Source organism: Erythrolamprus reginae, chromosome 5 (genome assembly GCF_031021105.1).
Source record: "Erythrolamprus reginae isolate rEryReg1 chromosome 5, rEryReg1.hap1, whole genome shotgun sequence".
Classification (NCBI taxonomy): Eukaryota; Metazoa; Chordata; class Lepidosauria; order Squamata; family Dipsadidae; genus Erythrolamprus; species Erythrolamprus reginae.
This window is the reverse complement of record NC_091954.1, coordinates 392,916-415,792: the sequence shown is the minus strand read 5'-3', so window position 1 is coordinate 415,792 and position 22,877 is coordinate 392,916. Positions and strand designations below refer to the sequence as shown.

Here is a 22,877-nt window from a genome sequence, read left to right as displayed (position 1 = left end):
TTAAGGAGCTTACGAAAGGCAAGGAGGGTGGGGGCAACTCTGATATCTGGGGGGAGCTGTTTCCAGAGGGCTGGGGCCATCACAGAGAAGGCTCTTCTCCTGGGTCCCACCAGACGACATTGTTTAGTTGACGGGACCCAGAGAAGGCCAACTCTGTGAGACCTAACTGGTCGCTGGGATTCATGCGGCAGAAGGCGGTCCCGGAGATATTGGCTGTTAAGGTTGGCTGTTTATTTTGGCTGTTGGTGGTGGTAATGTTGTTGGTTGGCTAGAGCTGTTTGAGTGTGAGTTAAATATTGAGTTAGAGCTGTAGGGTTGATATGGAGAAACCTGGATCAGTTGACGGCACCTGGAGAAGGCCACCTCTGTGGGACCCAACCGGTCGCTGAGATTCATACGGCAGAAGGCGGCCCCACAAGTAGCTTCCCTCCCCCCTCCTCCTCATGTGCACCCCCTCAGCCCCTCCACAGCCAGCCCTGGGGGTCACGAGAGGAGGTGGGGGTGGGGGAAGGAACCAGACCTGCTGCATAGTCAGGGCTGCAGGGCTTTCTGAGAGTGGCACCCTTAGGATCCTGGACTTTGGTTTCACCCAGGCTGTTGAGCACTGCAGAGCATTTCTCAAATTGCTGTCAAAATATTTCCCCTTTATTCACTAACAAGCTGTGCTGCACACAAGGAAGTCGCCTGCTGTGTTAGTTGTTGATGCACCTTCCTTGCAAAGTGGGGTTGCAAATTACAGTAATGCCTCTTTGAAACAAAGCATTGGTGCTGATTCTGTTCTTTCCTCTTTGTCCTCCTGTCTTTCCTTTCATCTGTCACCAAAGACCACGAGGATCTATCACCAGCCACTGTGTCACTCACGGAGACAAATAAAAGAGACAAACCCTCTTCTTCTTCTTCTTCTTCTTCTTCTTCTTCTTCTTCTTCTTCTTCTTCTTCTTCTTCTTCTTCTTCCTTCTTCTTCTTCCTTCTTCTTCTTCCTTCTTCTTCTTCCTTCTCCTTCTTCTTCTTCTCCTTCTTCTTCTCCTCCTTCTGCTTCTTCTGCTTCTGCTTCTTCTGCTTCTGCTTCTTCTTCTCCTCCTCCTCCTTCTCCTTCTCCTCCTTCTTCTTCTTCTCTTCCTCCTTCTCCTCCTCCTCCTCCTAGACTAGACTAACCAGACCAGGCCAGACCAGACCAGACCAGACCAGACCAGACCAGACCAGACCAGACACAAATATTAATTCTTTATTCCTTTTTTTTACTAAATTGTTTATGAAAAAAATACATAATGCTAAATGTCTATGCAACTAACATGACCTTCTCCCTCACCTGTCTTCTTCTCCACCCACACCTGTGGCTGTTCCGTTTTGCTGTCCACCTGCTCCCCTCCCTCCTGTCCCTGTCAGCCTTTGCTTCGGCCTCTTTTAAATTATTCAGCTCAGCCTTTCCAAATAAGCTGTAAGTGTTTTATTGCAATCACTCTCTTCCCAACTCTCATTGGTTCTCTTGATGAATGAGATTCCAACATTTCACTCAGTGTCTGTGTTCAGTTTCATATACATGACCTTTGTTCCTCTCCCGACTGTCAATCTTCTCTTCAATTAAAGATGGCTTTTAGCACAGTCCCTCCCGGTAGATAAATCCAGATGGATGGATGGATGGATGGATGGATGGATGGATGGATGGATGGATGGACGGATGGACAGATGGATAGAGGGATTGATGGACAGATGGATAAATGGATAGAAGGATGTCAGATAGATAGATGATGGATCATAGATAGACAGGAGAGAGAGAGTAGGAGATAAAGAAAGAGAAGAGGAGCAAAAGGGTTGGGGGTCGGTAGTGGGTGGCACCCAGTATGGGTGGGATTGGGGATCCGTTAGCAGAAGTGGAGATGCACACTCATCTCCACACCCCTGGTGCATGAACGTGTGTCCACCCATGAGATTTGGCGCAAGGTCCCTCTCACACGTTGGATGTTGCCCATTTTTGGTGGTGTTTTGCTTCCACACATGCACAGAAGCAAAAATATCAGCAAAAATCGCCTGAATCTCATTCGTGCGCAAGTCCTCATGTGAGACTTGGCTTCCGACGAATCTCACGCAAGGAGACCCCCGCTTGCTCCACCAAACTGGTCTCCAGGAGGGTTCCGGTGGTGGCAAAAGGCAGGAAGAAGAATAATAATAATAATAATAATAATAATAATAATAATAATAATAATGATAATAATAACAACAACAACAATAACAACAATAACAACAATAATAATAACAATAACAATAACAACAACAACAATAATAATTTATTAGATTTGTATGCTGCTCCTCTCCGAGTACTCAGAGTGGCTCACAACAGGACAATACACAATAAACAAATCCAATGGTTAAAAAACAGTTGAAAACCCTTATAAAAATAATCATACAACTCAAACAAACCATACATAAATCATAATAGCTGAGGGGTATATCAATTTCCCCATGCCTGGCGCCATAGGTGGGTTTTCAAGAGTTTATGAAAGACGAGGAGGGTGGGGGCAGTCCTGATCTCTGGGGGGAGCTGGTTTCAGAGGGCCGGGGCCGCCACGGAGAAGGCTCTTCCCCTGGGTCCCGCCAGGCAGCATTGTTTGGTTGATGGGACCTGGAGAAGACCAACTCTGTGGGGTCTAATCGGCCGCTGGGATTCGTGTGGCAGAAGTGCCAAGTGTTGTAGCATTCCCAACTGCGAAAAAGTGCGGCCTAATTCTAAACCTCTAAAACTAAGACCTTTCAGCAAGAGGTGTTGTGCAGTGATTATAATCAATGGATCCCATCAGGCCCGAAGGGGTCTTCATCTGCAAGACGTAGGAGAGTCCAGTGCAGAAACACCCACTTGCAACTAGTAGCCATATCAATATTTCAAAAGAGATCCATAAAATGTTCTGTTTCTGTAATAAAATTGGGGGGATTTTTTCCAGACGTTATGTGTTCTGTCAGGCTCTCTGGCAGACTCCTCCCAAAAATTCACAGGTACAAATTTTAGACACACACACATTTGAAAATTCAAAACAATGTTCTTCATAATGAAAATTCAAATAAACGAAGCCCTCTTTTGGTATAGCAAAGAGCCCTCGTCTCCAAACAAACTGGTAATTTGTACAAGTCCCTTATCAGTTCTGTGATACTTAGCTTGCAGCTGTGAGGCAATTCACAGTCCTTCTTCTTTCACAAAGTGAAACACACTTTGCTCTGGTTTAGTTTCAAAGCGGGGGGAAATCAGCATACAAAAGGTCAAAGTCAGCAAAGCAGTCACGAAACACAACGATCAGACAATCCTCCACAATGGCCAAACCCACAGGCTATTTATAGCAGCCTCACTAATGACCACAGCCCCACCCAACCACAGGTGGCCTCATTTTCTTTGATAATAATCTCTCAGTTGTTGCTGACTATGCATCGCTCTCCGCATGCGTGGCTGTATCATTAACTCTTGTTCCGAATCCAAGGAGGAGCTAGAGAATTGATCTCCTTCTGAGCTGTCTGCCACACTCTCCTCCTCCCTCTCACTCATGTCTTCTTGGTCAGAGGAGCCTTCATCAGCAGATTCCACTGGGGGCAAAACAGACCTGCAGCATGTGGATGTCTCCCCCACACCCACAGTCCTTGGGGCAGGAGAAGGGCCAGAGCTAACCACAACAGTTATGAAAGTGTGTGTGAGTGAGGGGGGGGAGAGAAAAGAGACAGAGACAGAAAGCAAGAGAGGAAATATACAAAGAGAAAGAGAGAGGGGGGAAATGATACATGACGGGCGAAGCGAACAATGTTGATTCCATTTCACAGCTCTCTTCGAAGTGTGAAAGTAGTTATTAACCTAAAGCCTGTGGTTCATTGTGGGCTCCATATTATGAGCGCTTGTAAAGGGAAATGTGTAATTTGTGATGCCACCTCTATTATGCCTCACGTGAAGCCCACAAAGCCTTTGTTCCAGCTAATTAGTTGGCAGAGCAAAGGGAGGGACAAAAACAGGCATTTCATTCCCACTCTGGTGTTGGTTTTTTAGATGCTCACACGTTGGGAGCAAACACACGGCCTCTGCTTTTGTCAAATGGCACCCGTGCGCACACACACCCTCAGTAGAGGCTTTGCTTCCCCAGGGCTGAGCATCACGGGGGTGGGGGGGGGCCATGAATGAGACCCAGCATAGACACCACACACTGACGGGTGAAAGGAAACGTGGTTGTGTGTCAGTCCCAAAACCCCCAGAAAAACACACTGAGTCTCTCCAAAGCAGCTCCCTTACCTAGAGACGGAATCTTACCAAATTATTTTATTTTGTTTTGTCAAATAATTATTGGTGGTAAACAAAGATATAATAATATTTATAGACATGATACTAGTAAAAAACAGGAGCATTGGGACAGGGAAGGCCCACTGGTGCACCTATGCACGGCCCTTACTCACCTTGTAGAAGTAAATAGTGAGGTAGCAAAGTTTGCTGACAACACTAAATTGATCCGGGTAGTTGAGTGAGTGGCAAATGCATTTTAACCTAAACAAGTGCAAAGTTAGGCACATCGGGGCAAAGAACCCCAATTATACCCACCAATTGATGGGGACCAAGCTCTCTGAGACCACCCAGGAAAGGGATCTTGGGGGTTTGGTGGACAGCGCAATGAAGAGGTCAACCCAGTGCGCAGCAGCAGTAAAAAAAAGGAAATTCCATGCTTGCATGATTAGGAAGGGAATCGAAGATAAGTCGGTAAGTGTTGTGTTGCCTCTTTACAAATTGATGGTGAGGCCGCACTTGGAGTCCTGTGTAAAGTTCTGGTCATCACACCTCAAGGAGGACAGAATGGAACTGGAAAAGGTGCAAAAAAGGGCAACAAGGATGATCAAGGAAATGGAGCCCCTCCCTCATGAAACCAGGTTGCAAGGCCTTGGTCTCTTCAGCCTTGAAAGACGGAAGCGTTTAAGAGGTGACTTGGTCGAAGGGTATAAAATCCTGCATGGGATAGAAAAGGTGGATAGAGAAAAATTATTTTCTCTATCACACAATACTAGGACAAGGGGGCCCTTCCCTAAAGCTCATAGGTAAGAAAGTGAGGACAATTAAAGGGAAATATTTCTTCACCCAGAGGGTCCTTGGTTGATGGGATTCCCTTCCAGAAGAGGTCGTGACAGCTGTCAGTCTGGAGAGCTTCAAGGCAGGATTGGACAGATTCAGGGATGCTAAGGGTATTAATGGTTATTGAAACGGATGTCCAAGTGCCACCTCTATGTTGGTTGAGGCAGGCAGGATTCCCTTGAGTCCCATTTCCTGGGGGTCCAGGGAAAGGGAGGGTCTTGCCTTCTCTTTCTGCTCAAGATCCCCATGGACAATTGAGTGGGCACTGCGTGACACAGAATGCTGGACTCGATGGGCTTTGGCCTGATTCAGCAGGGCTCTTCTTAGGTTCTTATGTACCTCTTAGGAATTGGGAGAGGTCAACAGTGGAGAGTCTAAGGGGAAGGTTTTGGGGTAGGGTCTCCTGCTTGGATGGGAGTTTGGACTAGATGACCTCTAAGGTCCCTTCCAATGCCAGCAGAACTTTGGAACCTTGAGAATTCTTTAAGATAATAATAACAGAATAACAGTTATTATTATCTTAAGACAGGGGTCCTCAAACTTGGCAACTTTAAGACTTGTGGACTTCAACTCCTAGAATTCTCCAGCCAGCACAGCACATCCACAGCTGGCTAGGGAATTCTGGGAGTTGAAGTCCCCAAGTCTTAAAAGATTTCTCAAGGTTCCAAAGCAGGGGATATTCAACTGCATAAAGAAAAAATACGGGAAAATAATTCATATATAAAAAGAAATATAAACATGTGCTTTTCAATCATTCCTGCACTTTTCTATTTCTTCTCCTGGTCAGCAAACCCTTCTGAGCATTTCAAGCGCAATTTTCCTCAGCCAGGAAACAAAATGTTTACAAAATTCTGGCCGAAAGGCTCAAAAACTCTGAAGGGTTTCCTCCAAGAAAATCCCACCGAGAGCAGTAGGTATTTTTCCCCCCACAGATCCTGAGGGATATATTGAAATAGCGTGAAATAAAAGATCTCTCAGCAACTGCTTCCCTTCCTATCTCTGGCTGCCTTACGGCCCCATCGCAGGAGATTAATTCAACAAAGCAGATTGTTTTGCGATGGACTCTTTTTCTTAGCAAACATTTAAGGACCTTGAAAACATCCCCGTGCTTTATTTTTATTTTCATTTTCATCCAAGAGCGTTCATGATGAAAGCAAGTTTCTTGAGGTCTAAGTAAACCTTGCAATTTTGAATTGCATTTAAATACAAAGTCTGCTCAGGGTTTTTGCCTTAATTTGCCTCCCTTTGAATAAACCAACCCAATGGGTGGAAAGACTCCAGAAAAAAATCAAGAAAAATCATGCTCTTTGAAGAGAAAGAGAGGAATCCATCTTTATTTACTTATTTTTGGAGGTATTGGAGGTATACAAAGATATAACCATGTTTATATACATGGTTCTAGTAAGAGAGAAACTTTAGAACAGGGGACCTAAAGCATGCTTGTGCACTTATGCACACCCCTTACTGACCTCTTAGGAATCGGGAGAGGTCAGCTGTGGACAGTCTGAGGGTAAAATGTTGTGGGTTAGGGGAAGATGCTACAAAGTCCGGTAATGAGTTCCACGCTTCGACAACTCGATTACTAAAGTCGTATTTTTTACAGTCCATTTGGGAGTGGTTAATATTAAGCTAGGGTGTTTATGTCCGAAATGCGGTGTGGGCTCCAGGCAGAGGAGCTGTGTTCAAGGATTGGTCTAGCAAACGTTTTGTATGCTCTGGTTAGTAGTGTGAGATTACCGGAGCAGAAGCTGCGTAGGATTAGATTGACAACTCTTGAAGCCTTTTTGGCAATGTTGTTGCAGGGGGCAACTTTGGGACTTCTTAGGTCATTTGATTGAATATTCCAAGGTGTTTTACGGAGTGAGGTCTCTGACCTTTGCACTTTTTCTTTTTCAATTGCTAGGTAGAAAATGCTCATTTTCTTTGGTAAAACAACTAGGACTCTTGTGACAATCAGCTACCTTATAAGTTCCCCCAAAGGTCTCTATTCTCTATTGTGGCGGACAGAGGACAGAACAATGTTTGACACAGAACCTCGTTGCCATCCCTTTTCTAGAGAGGGAATGCCATCCTATCAATAATGTTGAAATAAAAATTATTTTATATATGAAGCGGGAATGAATCACTATGGTCTTTACCTTTATATCTTTGTCTCTTTCTCTCTTTCTTTGTTTTCTTCTCTCTCTTTTTTGTCTCAACATTACTCAACACTTCTACAGATAAGTGGAAGAAAATGTATTCTACGTTCATTGGAGCAAGCTGTGTTTTTCTTCATGGGAAAAAACTTTGATGGCATTTCGAAGTCATTTTAACTTTTCTGGTTTGATCTTCTCATGGATTTGTTTGATCCACCAAGTAGTGGGTTTTTTAGTGAGAAATGCGACAGATTACATGAGATACCAAGATGTCTTTCATGATTTCAGGAAGCTATGAAAATATCTTACATTAGCAAATTCTCTCTGTTACAGACACACTGTGTGAATTAATTCATCTATTGGACAGGCCAGCATCAATAATTTTAAAAAGGGATAATATTGATTTAATTGACCTGTTTCCTCTCTCCTCTAAGGTTGCTGTCAACAGAGTATAATATTTTTTGTTGACAACATCACTGTGCTCAATTATACATTTTCTTGACATGGTTTCAATTATTTAGTGATGGAAGAGCAAACGGATTGACATGTTGTGTGAGTATTGAATTGCCTAAAGGTTAATTGGGCAAGTTGGTAAAAGACAAGATGTCATATTACTACCATTGATGAGATACTCAAGTCATCTCCTCAATGGTAGTAATATTAATACTTCAAGAGTTGTTAACCTAATCCTACGTAGCTTCTGCTCCAGTAATCTCACACGATCAAAGCATTTCAATAGGTTCAAGGGTTAAATAAAGTTCAGGAGGGAAGTGTTTTTAATAGGAAAGTGAAGACAACAACAAGGGGACACAATCTGAGGTTAGTTGGGGGAAAGATCAGAAGCAACGGGAGAAAATATTATTTCACTGAAAGAGTAGTAGAGGCTTAGAACAAACTTCCAGCAGACGTGGTTGGGAAATCCACAGGAACTGAATGTAAACATGCCTGGGATAAACATATATCCATCCTAAGATAAAATACAGGAAATAGTATAAGGGCAGAATAGATGGACCACGAGGTCTTTTTCTGCCGTCCATCTTCTCTCTTTCTATGTGAGCATAACGTTGCCTTGAAGAACCCCCGAAATTTCACCCCTGCCAAGGAAGATTTCAGACTGGCAGTTTAGGTGGCTGTTTGCCTAAAGGCAGAATCAATAAAATATTCCCCGTAATTTGCGCCGCTATGAGGTGGGTCTAAAGGGAGAGGGCTTGTAAGGAAGTCGCCTGTAGGGTCAACATTGGGCCGTTATGTTCGTAGCCTTCCAATTAAATCAAATGAGAAAGAAAACCCATGAAATGAATGCCAGCATTGGAGGAAGTAGATAGGAACATTCATAAGGCTGGATTCAGATCGTTTATCACACCCGTGGATTTAATGCTTGCAATTCATTGCTAGCAAGATTTTCAACTTTGAACATTTCCTCTCTATTTCAGTGGCATCGTTGCCATGGATGGTTATGAGTCCTTCAGGACTGGGCGGCATAGAAGTCAGAGAGAGAGAGAGAGAGAGAGAGAGAGATAGATAGATAGATAGGTGGGTGGGTGGGTGGGTGGGTGGGTGGGTGGGTGGGTGGGTGGACAGACAATATGGTTGATATGTCCCGGTAGTGATTTTTGGGATGTGTGCAGCAGCATGCTCCTGGCGCACGCCCACGCGACATTTGGCTTCTGCACATGCGCAGAAAGTGAAATCTCATGGGAAGACGGGCGCACGAGGGAGATTTCAACGATTTTCAACGATTGTGTGCTTCTGTGTATGCACCAAAGCAAAAATATCGGCAAAAATTGCTGAAATGTAGCAGAAGCCAAATCTCGTATTGACAGGCTCACAGGTTGCCTGCCGGACACACAATCACTGATAAACACCTGACTCTGAGTGAAACACAAACCAAGATTGTTCGGCATCCTTGTCCAAACCCGTCTTCACATTAGTCATTAGATCATCAGAATGAATAATTCAGGATTCTAGGTTTCTCCGAGTCCTTGTGAGCCGCTCCGAGTCCTCAGAGAGGGGCAGCATACAAATCTAATAAATTGTTGTTGTTGTTGTTGTTGTTGTTGTTGTTGTTATTGTTATTATTATTATTATTATTATTATTATTATTATTATTATTATTATTATTATTATTATTACAATCAGCCAGTGGAACCGCTTGCCTTTGGAAGTTGTGGTGGCTCCATCTCTGGAGGCCTTTAAGTAGAGACTGGACAGGCATTTGTCAGAAATAGTGTCAGTCTTCTGAGGGAGCAGGGGGCTGGATTAGATGACCTCCAAGGCCCCTGACAACTCTACTGTGACTGAAATAATACTGGAAACATCTTTCAGGTAGCTTGATATGCTGCAAGACCACTTTCCTTGTAATTCTGCAGACCAAGCTTGAAATTCCCTGCTCCAGAAATGGATGTCCATCAGAAGATACCTTCTTGGGGAGTGGCCCCCAGTTCAGAATATCCCCCCCTCTTTGACATGGTGTGTGTGTGATCAGATGTGGCCTGTTCCTCTGCAGGATCCTTCCCTTCCTTGAGCTCTTTCTCCTTCTGTGCAATTACATTTGCTCCAAGTCATTTATTTTTAAGTGCCTGGTATTAAAAACAGCCACCACAAATTCTCTGGTTCTGCTCTGGTGAGACGCAAAATATGAACAGAGTTGTGATTTGGGGAAAAAAGCTTTTAAGAGTGTTTAAATACCTGAAAGGGTTGGGGTTGCCTTTCTCACCCCTAAAGGGTTATGAACCCCTTTCTCGCTTTTTAGTCAAATGTATTTGAGCATTATGAATAAATAACAACAACAACAACAACAACAACAATAATAATAGAAACAACAACAACAACAACAACAACAGAGTTGGAAGGGGCCTTGGAGGTCTTCTAGTCCAACCCCCTGTTTAGGCAGGAAACCCAACACTATTCAGACAGATGGTTATCCAACATCAGCTTAAAAACTTCCAGTGTTGGCGCATTCACAACTTCTGGAGGCCAGCTGTTCCCCTGGTTAATCGTTCTGACTGTCAGGAAATTCCTCCTTAGTTCTAAGTTGCTTCTCTCCTTGGTTAGTTTCCACCCATTGCTTCTTGTTCTACCCTCAGGTGCTTTGGAGAATAGCCTGACTCCTTCTTTGTGGCAACCCCTGAGATACTGGAACACTGCTATCATGTCTTCCTTGGTCCTTCTTTTCATTAAACTGGACATACCCAGTTCCTGCAATTGTTCTTCATATGTTTTAGCCTCCAGTCTGCTTAATCCTCTTTGTTGCTCTTCTCTGCCCTTTTTCTAGAGTCTCAACCTCCTTTTTGCATCGTGGTGACCAAAACTGAATGCAAATATTCCAAGTGTGGCCTTCCCAAGGCCTTATAAACTTCGTGTGATCTTGATTCTCTCCCTCTGTTAATTTAGCCTAGAACTGTGTTGGCTTTTTTGGCAGCTGCTGCACACGGCTGGCTCCTGTTTAATTAAATGCTTCTCCACTGGGACTCTAAGATCCCTCTCACAGCTACTACTGAAATAATACTCCTTTGCTTCGATCTATGTTTCCAGCGTGTGTGGGTTTGCTTTCTAATAATAATCGCTACGTCAGACCGAACACTAGGTTACTCCAACTAGTGAACATTGTTTGTGTGAAGGAGAGTTGCACCCTTTGGAGACATGTCAGCTTCATGTGATCTTTGTAAAAAAGAAACTTATAACCGTATGCTGGGCACGTTGCAAAGCCATCAGCCTTCCAGGGGGAGAAGCCTGTCTAGAAATTCACCATCGCTCACAGACCAGATGGGTGAAGGACCTTCAGACTCCAGAATGCTAATAAAGGGGGGGGGGCTTTGTTTCTTACCGTGGAACCAAGGAGCGACCGCATGGGAGTTTCTTTCCAAGCCGGCCCGCCGTGGAATCTGTTCCTCTTTGAACCACTGAATGATGGCTTCCCTGGACGGGGGCCGCGGGGGCCATTCCCAGGCTCTGCTGCGTTAAATTAAAAAGAAATAGAGGTGAAGGCCACGCGGGCAGGAAGAGGTTCTGCATTATAGGAAGAAAAACTGCATTGTGGCTGCAAAACAAGAGGGGCTTGGAAGAAGGAGCCAGCTGAGCCATTTGTCCTCCTGGTCACACAAGGAGACGATAAGCAAAGGGAAGGGGCACTTGGCCGTTGAGTCTAGGAGGGGCCAGATCGCCTGCAGGGAGGATTGTTCAGGACTCTTCCCAACACAACGCAGGGGCTGTTGAAACACACGGGCTGACTCACACCTATGAAAGTCCCAGGAAAGAGGTGGCTGACGGGGGGATTCTTAGTGACCAGGAGGCCTTGCCCGATGAGCGACAGGGGAAATGATAAAGGGAAATAGCGTCCGAGAGGAAAACTCTTCCAAAGAGCAGCGGGTATCAATTCTGCATCTTGTATATATATTTGTTTCTTCAATTTCTGTCATTGCTCATCTCAGCCAATGATTCTGGGGCAGCTTACAGTCCATAAAATAGAGACTAGAGTAGAGTAGAAGAGGAGAGAATAGTATAGGATAGGATAGGATAGGATAGAACAGAATTCTTTATTGGCCAAGTGTGATTGGACACACAAGGAATTTGTCTTTGGTGCAGATGCTCTCAGTGGACATAAAAGAAAATATATTATTATTTATATATTAGAGCTTTGTCTTCCTTCCTTCCTTCCCTCCTTCCTTCCTTCGCTCCCTCCTTCCTTCCTTCGCTCCCTCCCTCCTTCCTTCTTTCCCTCCTTCCTTCCTTCCTTCCCTCCTTCCTTCCCTCCCTCCCTCCTTCCCTCCTCGCTTCCTTCCTTCCTCCTTCCTTCCTTCGCTCCCTCCTTCCTTCCTTCCTTCGCTCCCTCCCTCCTTCCTTCCTTCCTTCCCTCCTTCCTTCCTTCCCTCCTTCCTTCCCTCCCTCCCTCCCTCCTTCCCTCCTCGCTTCCTTCCTTCCTCCTTCCTTCCTTCCTTCCTTCCTTCGCTCCCTCCTTCCTTCCTTCCCTCCTTCCTTCTGCCAGCCCCCTCTCTCTCCCTGAAAGGGAACCCTTTGTGCTGTCTCAGAGAAAGAGGCTTGGCACATCTTAATAGTCCCACTGGGATTTTCCACGTCCTCAGGCTCTTGAAAGGTCTCCCTTTGAAAAGGAGCCGTCTGGAGGGAGGCAGGAGGTGTTTAAAATTAAGAATGGTGTGGAGAGAGCGAGTGGCAGGGAAACATGAGCCCTCTCTAAATCACACATCCCACGAGATAATCAGCATGGAAAGAGACAGAGAGCAAGGCTAGAGAAAAGAAGCCACAGGTGAGGACGCATATTGGCCGCACTTAATATTGCGGTGGCCAGGAGGCAAAAGCTCTTTGGACAAGATTAGGGAAGCACCTTTAAGACAGCTGCTCACCTGGCTGTCAGATGGGACACTATTCAATCCCTTGGAAAGATAATGGACCAACTCAAGGGAATATTGGTAGGTCAAGGATGAACTGGGGAGACCTTGGCGTTCTCTCACTTTGGGAGAAGAGAAAGAGGGGACAGGAAAGAATGGAATGGAATGGAATAGAATGGAATGGGATGGAATGGAATGGAATGGAATGGAATGGAATGGAATGGAAGAGAATAGAACAGAATTCTTTATTGGCCAAGTGGGATGGGACACACAAGGAATTGGTCTTTGGTGCAGATGCTCTCAGGGGACATAAAAGAAAAGAGACATTTGTCAAGAATCATAAGGTACAACACTAAATGATTGTCATAGGCAATGAGGAAACAATATTAAGAAAAATATTAAGAATACGAGCAGCAAGTTACAGTCCTACAGTTCTAAGTGGGAGGAAATGGGCGACAGGAATGATGAGAGAAAAATAGTAGTAATAGTAGTGCAGACTTAGTAAATAGTTTGACAGTATTGAGGGGATTATTCGTTTAGCAGAGTGAGGGCGTTTAGGAAAAAACTGTGTCTAGTTGTCTTGGTGTGCAGTGCTCTGTAGTGACGTTTTGAGGGTGGGAGTTGAAACCGTTTGTGTCCAGGATGTGAGGGGTCAGTCAATATTTTCCCCACCCTCTTTTTGACTCATGCAGTCTACAGGTCCTCAATGGAAGGCAGGTGGGCAGCCATTGTTTCTTCTGCAGTTCTGATTCTCCTCTGAAGTCTGTGTCGGTCTTGTTGGGTTGCAGAACCAAACCAGACAGTGATGGAGGTGCAGATGACAGACTTATTTAATATTAATTCAAATTGAATTGAATTTCAAACCAAAGCATCCTCCTGGTCCAGCTCTGATCCCTGGTGGGTTTCCAGACCAGACCAATGGAAGAGTCTTTGGAGAAGGGCAACATATAAGTCCAATTAATAAATGAATACATAATAAATAATAAGAGGGCTGGCATTGTCTCCTTCCTTATGCCGAAGGGTTTCTAGTGCCCCATCTATCTTTTTTGCCTTCCCATCCCAACAGGGACCCTTGGGAAAACTCACAAAACACCCTTCATTGTCTTCCCCCGTCTGCAGAGCACGTTTCAATTTTCGTTGTCCTTCCGTCATTCCCCTTTCATCTCTTGACTGACACACTTTTAAATCAGATCTACACTATTGATGAAAGGAGACAGAATCGACATTTTGAATCCATGCCTCCAGAGGGGAAGAAGGCTGGAAATAGATGGATGGGCCACCGCTTTCTGCCTTGGCAGCCTAATTCGTGAAACAGCCACTTGGCTTCCTGAAAGTGACCATCACAGAATTTGATTATGGGACCGTCTCTTCTCCCTTTAAATCTCCTGTCAAAACTGACTGTGTCCTGCCCATTCTTAAACAGAAGTAAACTTGTAGATTACCACCACCACCACAACCACCATCCAAATACAGCAGTACCTCTACTTACAAACTTAATTCGTTCCATGACCAAATTCTTAAGTAGAAAAGTTTGTAAGAAGAAGCAATTTTTCCCATAGGAATCAATGTAAAAAAAAAATAATGCGTGCGATTGGGGAAAACAGGGGGGGGGGAGACCCTGTTCCCTCCCAGGAGATTCCTAGAGGGGCCCCACAAAGGCTTCTCCCCGCCTTTTCCAGCTCTGTTTCCTCCCATGAGATTCCTAGAGAGGCCCCACGGAGGCTTCTCCCTGTCTTTCCCAGCCCTGTTTCCTCCCAGGAGATTCCTAGAGAGGCCCCACGGAGGCTTCTCCCCTGCCTTTTCTGGTTACAGTTTTAGAGGCTGGGGCTTGTAAGTGGGAAATGGTTCTTGAGAAGAAGCCAAAAAATCTTGAAGACCCGTTTCTCATCTACAAAAGTCCATAAGTAGAAGCGTTCTTAGGTAGAGGTACCACTATACACACGTTGTCTTCTTTCATCTTTCTTTGGAAAAAGTTCAGAGAAGAACAAACTAAGATGATCAAACATAGGAAGAACATCTGCAGGACTTGGGTTGGTCTAGTCTAAAGAAAAGAAGAATTAGGGGAGACGTGATAGCAATATCTCAGTATTTCAGGGGCCACCACAAAGAAGGTCAAATTCTTCTCCAAAGCTCCAGAAAGCAAGAGAAGAAACAATGGATGTAAATTGACCAAGGAGAGAAGCAACTTCCAAAACCAGCTGGCCGGCACACGCATGCACGTTGGAGCTGAGCGAGGGCAAAAGCTCGCCTGCCAGCAGATATGACCCGTGCCATAGGTTTGCCATCCCTGCCCAAGGACCTTGCTGAACACAATATGGAAATCAATTCTAAATGCCACATTTTCTTGATGGGAAAGCAAACCCACCTGACTGAGGTCTCCACATTCAAGGATGGGATGGTGCAACAGTTGGGCAGCTTGGTGTCTTGTTCGACATTCAAACCCGCTGCCTGGAACAGGCTACTCAGATCGGCTACTTTCCCTTTACGGATGGCCCGCAAGGAATGCCTACGGTACTCATCGCGAGCCTGGCGAGCCTTGTGGCTCCTCTCTTCATCCGCCGCCTTGGAACGACGTACTGCAGGCAGGAAAGGAAGAAAGAATCGTAAGTCTTATCATAAATGATTTAGCTTTGCTAGATCAGTGGTCAAAGCAATGGAAACTGCAGTTCAATGTTCACAAATGTAAAATAATGCATTTGGGGAAAAGGAATCTGAGTATCTTATTGGCAGTTCTGTGTTAGCAAAAACTTCAGAAGGGAAGGATTTAAGGGTCGTGATTTCTGACAGTTTCCAAATGGGTGAACAGTGCAGTCAGGTGGTAGGATAAGCGAGTAGAATGCTTGGCTGCATAGCAAGAGGTATCACAAGCAGGAAGAGAGAGATTGTGATCCTGCTGTATAGAGAGATGGTGAGACCCCATTTGGAATAATACTATGTCCAGTTCTGGAGACCTCACCTGCAAAAAGAGATGGATCAAATTGAACGGGTCCAGAGACGGGCGACAAAAATGGTGGAAGGTCTTAGGCATAAAACCAGTGATGGGCTACCAAAAGTTTTACTACCACCCTGTGAGCGTGGCTTATGCATTTTGTTTCAACATCTTTCAGTGCAAATTGAGTGCTCTGCGGTGGAGCTCCAAAATTTGCTACTGGAACTGCGTTCCTGACCGTTCCCATAGGAGCCCATCACTGCATCAAACTTCTCAGGAAAGACTTCATGAACTCCATCTGTCTAGTCTGGAGGACAGAAGGGAAAGGGGGGACATGATCGAAACGTTTAAATAGGTTAAAGGGTTAAATAAGGTTCAGGAGGGAAGTGTTTTTAATAGGAAAGTGAACCCAAGAACAAGGGGACACAATCTGAAGTTAGTTGGGGGAAAGATCAAAAGCAACGGGAGAAAATATGATTTGACTGAAAGAGTCGTAGATGCTTGGAACAAACTTCCAGCAGACGTGGTTGGTCAATTCACAGTCACTGAATGTAAACATGCTTGGGATCAACCTAGATCCATCCTAAGATGAAATACAGGAAATAGTAGAAGGGCAGACGAGATGGACCAGGAGGGCTTTTTCTGCCGTCCATCTTCTAGGTTTCTAGGTTTCTAAGATGAGAAGCCAAATGCCTTCAAAGAAGAAAGGAAGGAAGGTCCAGTTGCCTCTTGAAAAATGCACTTTTGGGACACTCGACTTTTCTAAATTTCCAGAAAATAGAAATGGGACGAATTCTTCCTCCTTCGTTTTGGCTTCGTCCTTTCCAAAATGAAGCGTTGCTTTTTAAAGAAAGGGGGAGGCCACATAAAACATTTTATTGCTCCAGTTCCCTTTAGCAGCTTTGATGTGACATCCGGCTGCATTTTTTAATATAAAGGCATCGATGAATTCCTGCTCTTGGGGCTGAATGGGAGAGAAATGGCCTCATTTGGGAGAGAATTTGGAGATGTTCCTATGTCATGGTTCCGTTTGCTGTTTGGAAGAGCTGCGAGTGACAGGGAAACATACCACCGAGAGGACCTTTAATAAGCATGTCCCACCCTTTTTTTATCATTTCCTCTAGCTGCTTCCTCGTTCATAGTCCTTGGTCTGTAGCTAATTGGGGATGAGTCTCACTTGCAGCCAATCATTGGGATTCCAACTGTATTTAGCTGCAAACGTTGCATCCTGTGATTGTCTTCAGCCTGACCCTTGGGAAAACATGTGAGGCTGATACTGATTATGCCTGAAAGGATCATGTCTGAATTGATGAGCATTCGCGTTGATAGCCTCATCTTTCATCTGGGAGCTCAAAGCAACTTACGTGGGCAGCTTCTCTCATTTGCCCAGCTCTGAGAGATGGAGAAGAAACGGCCGGATCAAAATGACCCAATGGGTCTCATTGCGATATGAGTCTTGCAAGAAGATTATAATCCCCTCTTGTTCTCCTTTCCTTTCCTCTTCTTACTTCCCTTCACTCCTCCTCCTCCTCTTCTTCTTCTTCCTCCTCCTCCTCTGCCCTGTGCTAAGGAGAGGGAGGAGGAGGAGGAGGAGGAACAACTCGTTTTCTTAGAGTTTATTTTATTTTGGTTGTTGTTGTTATTATTATTATTACTATTATCATCATCATCATCAAGCCACTCCCACCTGGTCACATGGCTGGCAAACCACACCCACAAAATAAACCACGCCCACAATGTGGTAGTAAAAAAACTCTGCATCCCTTCCCTGAGCAGAAAGAACTTTTGAAAACGGAACATCAGGAGGGCGAGAATTTCCTTTCTATTGGTCTGCATAATTGTTTGCAAGAAACAGCGGCAGAGATATTTATGACATTATAAAGAGTTCAGGGGAAGAGCCCACCTTCTCTCCCTTCCCAAACATTAAAATTTCATTTGCTTTTTTTTTTTAAGTGGGGGGTTAGGTTAATTCATGGACGTGGTGGCTCTTTCAGTGGTTATTAGCTGTGACAGTGAAACTGAACTTTCAGCGCATTCACGGGATGCAATTCTGCTGTAGTTTAGAAGCAGTTGGATAACTTCCAGGGCTTTGGCAGGAAGTCTAGCGTAGGACTAGAAGACCTCCAAGGTCCCTTCCAACTCTATTGTCATTATTATTATTATTATCTGCTTAGAGGAAGCAATGGACCAGAAAGACCTAAGTTTGACCTGGTTGAAATAAGATTATAATGAATTTTAAATATTTCTATTACTTAATAGACAGTTAAATATATACAGTACGTAGGAATATAAATATAGGAATTTGTATTAAGGAATTAGAATGAATATAATGTATAACTGTGAGGAAAATTATGGAATTAGGATTAGGAGCAGCATTTTGCAAAATATTTGTTGTTCAAAATTTTATTGTTGATATTTATCTATTGTCGATATTTAGCACTGCAAGATTAACTTAGAAATGAATGCGAATAAGCGATCACAGCTTAGCTGTCACTATAGGGCCCTCTGGTGCCCTGGACTGGAGAATAAAGTGACCCCCTCCTCTCTGTGACATCCCCTTGTATACTTGTAGACTGCTATCATGTCTGCTCTGGCCCTCCTTTTCTCTAGGCTATCCATGCCCAGTTCCCTCAGTACTATAGGGTTCCTGCTTGGGCAGGGGGTTGAACTCGATGGCCTTCACGGTCCCTTTCAACTCTAACAATAAATAAATATAAATAGATAGATAGATAGATAGATAGATAGATAGATAGATAGATAGATAGATAGATAGATAGATAGATAGATAGCACGTGTGGCTTTTTGTGTATTTTTTATTTTATTTTATTTTTTGGCCTGGGTGTGATGTTAGTTGCATGGTTTGTAAAGTTGGGGTTTCATTTTCTCCCTCAACGTTGTTTTTAAATCCAAATGAATCTAATAAGTAATGAATTAAAAGAGAAATTAGATGGAGTCCTCAGTTGGAAATTCAGGAGAGAGCTGGTTTCTGCGTTTAAAAAAAGTTGCTTTTTTCTAAAAAAGAAAAAAAGAGGATTAAAGGGTTTATCTCAATTACCTAGAAGGAAGCAATGTTATTACTTGTTTGGCTCAGCAAAGAAAAAAGAAAAAAAAAGATCCACAGCAGCGAATTAAGCGGAACACCGAAATTAGTGACGCTTCGCCTGTTGACTTGGCAAGTCGGCAGCTCTGGGAGGCGATGAATCCTCGTTCACTTAGAAATTCCAGCCACTAAACTAAATTAGTGGCATCGTCAATATCCCTGGCCACAGCAGCTGCGCTCGGTCCAAGGCCACCCAGGCAGGGAAAGGCTGCAAACATTTTTTACTACCCCATTGTGGTCGTGGCTTATTTTGTGGGTGTGGTTTGCTGGCCATGTGACCAGATGGGAGTGGCTTGATGATCATGTGACGGGGTGGTTTAAAGGTTATGTGATTGGCTTAAAGGTGGCCAACCTGAGGTCATTCACGTCCAGGGTTTGGGGCCATTGATTATATGACGCACCATCGAGATCCAGCCATAAATGATACGCAGGGTCTTATGGTGGGTTTTAAATTGTTTTTTAAATTGTTTCTCGTTTTAGATGTTTTAATATGAATATTGTCTGTCTTTTTCTCTTTACTTGTGCCCTGTCCAGAGTCCTTAGGGCGGGGGTGGGAACCTTGATTTCATCGGGTACCAAAAGAGCATAGTGCGCACTCTATCGTGCATGCTTGAGTTCCAACACCCATAATTCAATGCCTGGGGAGGATGAAAACAGCTTCCCACACCCACACCCACACACCCAGAGGTCTCTGTAGACCAGAAAGGGCCCGTTTCCCAACTTTTGGTGGGCCCAGTAGGCTTGTGTTTCACCCTCCCCAGGCTCCCCAGGCTCTCCCCCATCCCCCTGGAGGCTCCCTGGAAGCCCAAAACGCCTTCCCAGAGCCTCCGTGTGAGCCAAAAATCAGCTGGCCAGCACACCCATGCACATTGGAGCTGAGCTAGGGCAACGGCTCATGTGCCAACAGATATGGCTCTATGTGCCACCTGTTGGCCCCATGCTATACATTCGCCACCACTGCCTTAGGGAGTTGGGCGGTGTACAAATTGAAATAAGAAAAATAGAAGGGCCCTATGTCCCATTCGCCTCACATAACCCTGACACAACCTTGTTCCTGTAAAAAGAGGGGAAGATTTGTTCTTCTACAAACATGGTTACACAGAATACCAGGAGATCTGTGGACGACCGTTAAAAAGAATAAACAAGAAGTGGGGAAATATTAGAACCAATAAAGGCCTGAAGATCCAATCAGCCGTGATGAAGACCTTGCGAGAGGTCCCTAAAGACGCCTTCCTGGGCACGTACCGGTCATGGCAGAGTTGCTGGGAAAAAGGTGTAGAGGCCCAAGGACAGGACTTTGAAGAATTTTAAGTGTTTCCGCAAATCTGTTCAATAAATTACTTTTAAAAGAAAATAATTGCATTACTTTTGGAACGCACCCTGTAGATGAGGGAGAGATGATAGACAGAGAGAAATGACAGAGAGAGGTGTGTCAAAGATGACAAATAGATACTTTGGGACCCGGGAGAAAAGATTAGGGATGTGGTACAGCCAGGGTTAAAAGGAATATCATTTATCCCATGCAAATTTAATTTGGGCCCCAATGACTGGGTTTCATATCAAACACAGGTCACAGCCTTTCAGATAATTAGCACATAAGATTAACTTCATAGAGATGAGTTAATCTGTGTGACTCAAAGAGATTTATTTTCTCTGCTTTTTCCCTTATCTTTCTTATCTCACCTATCTGCGTGGATTTTCCCCCCCTAAGTAAAGCAATGCCTTAAGTCTCACTTTTCTCCCCATTACCAGAATTAACAGTACTATAGGGGTTGCAAAGGGTTCAGCAACCCCACTCACCAAAGGGTCTTCGTACTCACTCCCTAACTGGGATCCTCCACCTCAGAACATCCATATCCAGTGACCTAAGTGCCAAAGACCACTGCAACAATATCACCAAAAAGGCTTCTAGAGTTGTCAACCTAATCCTACGTAGCTTCTGCTCCGGTGATCTCACACTACTAACCAGAGCATACAAAACTTTCACCAGACCAATCCTTGAATACAGCTCATCTTTCTTGCCTTTTTCCAACACAGTGGAAATTGTTCAGTTCCGTCACTTATTATCTTGGGGAAAAGTTAAGTGACTTCAAAGTTTGAAGGTTAGAAAGGGTACAGAAAAAAATCATGCTGGCCTTATTTTGTGCCTACTCAAGGATGGAGACCAAGCAAGTTGAAGAGCACTTCAACTCATCAAAGTGGAGAAAGGTCTTAGGACCTGTGAGTTTTCCTTCAAGGAAGGCTCAATTCGTACATCATGTAGAACTTATTCAGGCTCCGTGAAGATCTCAGCCTCGTTTGAAATCCTCCGATGCTCCAGGTTTACTCACGCTGTTCTTTCCACTCATGGTCTTCCTTCTCACTGTACTTGCTGCACTGGTGGGCCTCCTTGAGACTCCTGTACAGCTCCTGAGCTCTGAATTCCTCCTGCTTTCGAATCTGCGCCTCTCCTCTTTGCCTCTCCTCGTCTTCTCTTCTCTAAACATAAGAGGAGAATATGACAGTTGGGGAGGAGGGGGGCGGGAGAAGCACATGGAAAGGTCTCCTGTCAGACCTACCCCAGCTTGGTGGTTTAGGAAAGAAAGACCCTTGAGGCCCTTTGTAGCAAAAGATCTACTTTCAAGTAGTAGTATTAGCGCATGTGTAGAAGCAAACAAATCACCCAAAATTGTCAAAATATTTTGCTTCTTGCGCACGTGCAGAAGCCAAATCTCACTCCGACATGCGTGCCCACCTGCCAGTCACCCAGAGCTATGTGAACATTGCCCTTCTCCCCTTCCGGAACGCCTGCCCCCCGCCCAGGTAGGAACCCAGTATTGATTGGCACCAACGTGAAGGCCAGTCCATCAACGACTTCGTGGCCAAGGCAGGAACTAAGAGGGGAGGGGTGTTACGTATGGGCATACGTGGTACACATTTGCATAGCCACCACTGATTGGTTAGAGCAGCGGTGGGAGATTTAAAGGGCTGCCAATGGCCAGCCGACTTCAGGGAGGCCTTGACCAGGAGCTTCCCTGGAGACAAACGGCCGTTCCGTATTAGCTACAAGCTCGGAGAATAAAAGTGTCTCACTTGATCTTTTTTACATGCGAATCTAACAAAAATATTCTCTTCCGTTTGTCTTGGCGAGTCCTCGGAGAGGGGCGGCAGAGAAATGCAATAAATAAATAAATGTAATGTAATATAATATCAAGAATATACCTTAACACATAAACTTCTCTACTAATCAGAAGCAAATCTGATGCCGATCCACAAGCTTCTCAGTGAGTGATCTTGATGACCGCTTGCTTCGTTGCCCTTTGCCCACTGTGTGCAGTGAGCCTTTCCTCTCTTCCAGAAGCTTCTCCTGCGAGTCTCCCTGACCTTTAAGAGACCAGCCGAGCTCCGGGCGCTTGATGGTTCAGAGGCCAAAGCTGCTTTTAAAGGAAGGAGCCGTTAAGGGGTATTGGCAGGTCTTGTTAGCAAGGGGGAGAGAGTAGCGGAGGGGCCTTTCAAGTGCGAATGAACAAGGACAGGGGTCTCGGCTTTCAGAGAGATGACCTGCTCGGAGCAACCTGCCGCTGATGACCTTCAAAAAGGCTTTTTGTCCGTTGACATTTCAAAGAGGAAGGGAAGCAATTGGCTAATTACAAACATTTATCATTTATCAAAGGGGCTGCAAAATTGGGAATGAGGGCAGGTTGCTTATCTTTGGCCAGAAATGCAAGAGGCTTGTGAAAATTGGTGTGAGGCTTAACTTTCTTTAAGCTGCAACAGGGTTGCTGTCACTGAAAAAGGTAAGCATGGCTATATAATAATACAACACTAATAATAATAACAATAGAGTTGGAAGGGACCTTGGAGGTCTTCTAGTCCAACCCCCTGCTTAGGCAGGAAACCCTACACTACTTCAGACAGAGGGTTATCCAACATCTGCTTAAAAACTCCCAGTGTTGGAGCAGTCGCAACTTCTGGTGGCAAGCTGTTCCACTGATCAACTGTTCTGACTGTCAGGAAATTTCTCCTTAATTCTAAGTTGCTTCTTTCCCTGTTTAGCTTCCACCCATTGCTTCTTCTTCCACCCTCAGGTGCTTTGGAGAATAGGTTGACTCCTTCTTCTTTGTGGGAACCTCTGAGATACTGGAACACTGCTCTCATGTCTCCCCTGGTCCTTCTTCCATTCAACCAGCCATGCCCAGTTCCTGCATCTGTTCTTCATATGTTTCAGCCTCCAGTCCCCTCATCCTCTTTGTTGCTCTTCTCTGCCCTCTTTCTAGAGTCTCAACATCCTTTCTGCATCGTGGCG

The 22,877-nt window shown here is 44.7% G+C and overlaps 1 protein-coding gene across 1 annotated transcript in view; it reads right to left on the bottom strand.

Moving 5' to 3' along the window:
• The window catches only part of SH2D4B (SH2 domain containing 4B), a 43,587-nt gene that overhangs the window by 5,859 nt on the left and 14,851 nt on the right, over positions 1–22,877 (bottom strand). Inside the window, exons 4-6 of the mRNA XM_070753918.1 lie at positions 20,923–21,070; positions 14,929–15,139; positions 11,045–11,172 (exon numbers count right to left, since the gene is read on the bottom strand). Coding sequence (XP_070610019.1) covers positions 11,045–11,172; positions 14,929–15,139; positions 20,923–21,070 — 487 coding nt within the window. The remainder of the gene's footprint in view (positions 1–11,044; positions 11,173–14,928; positions 15,140–20,922; positions 21,071–22,877) is intronic.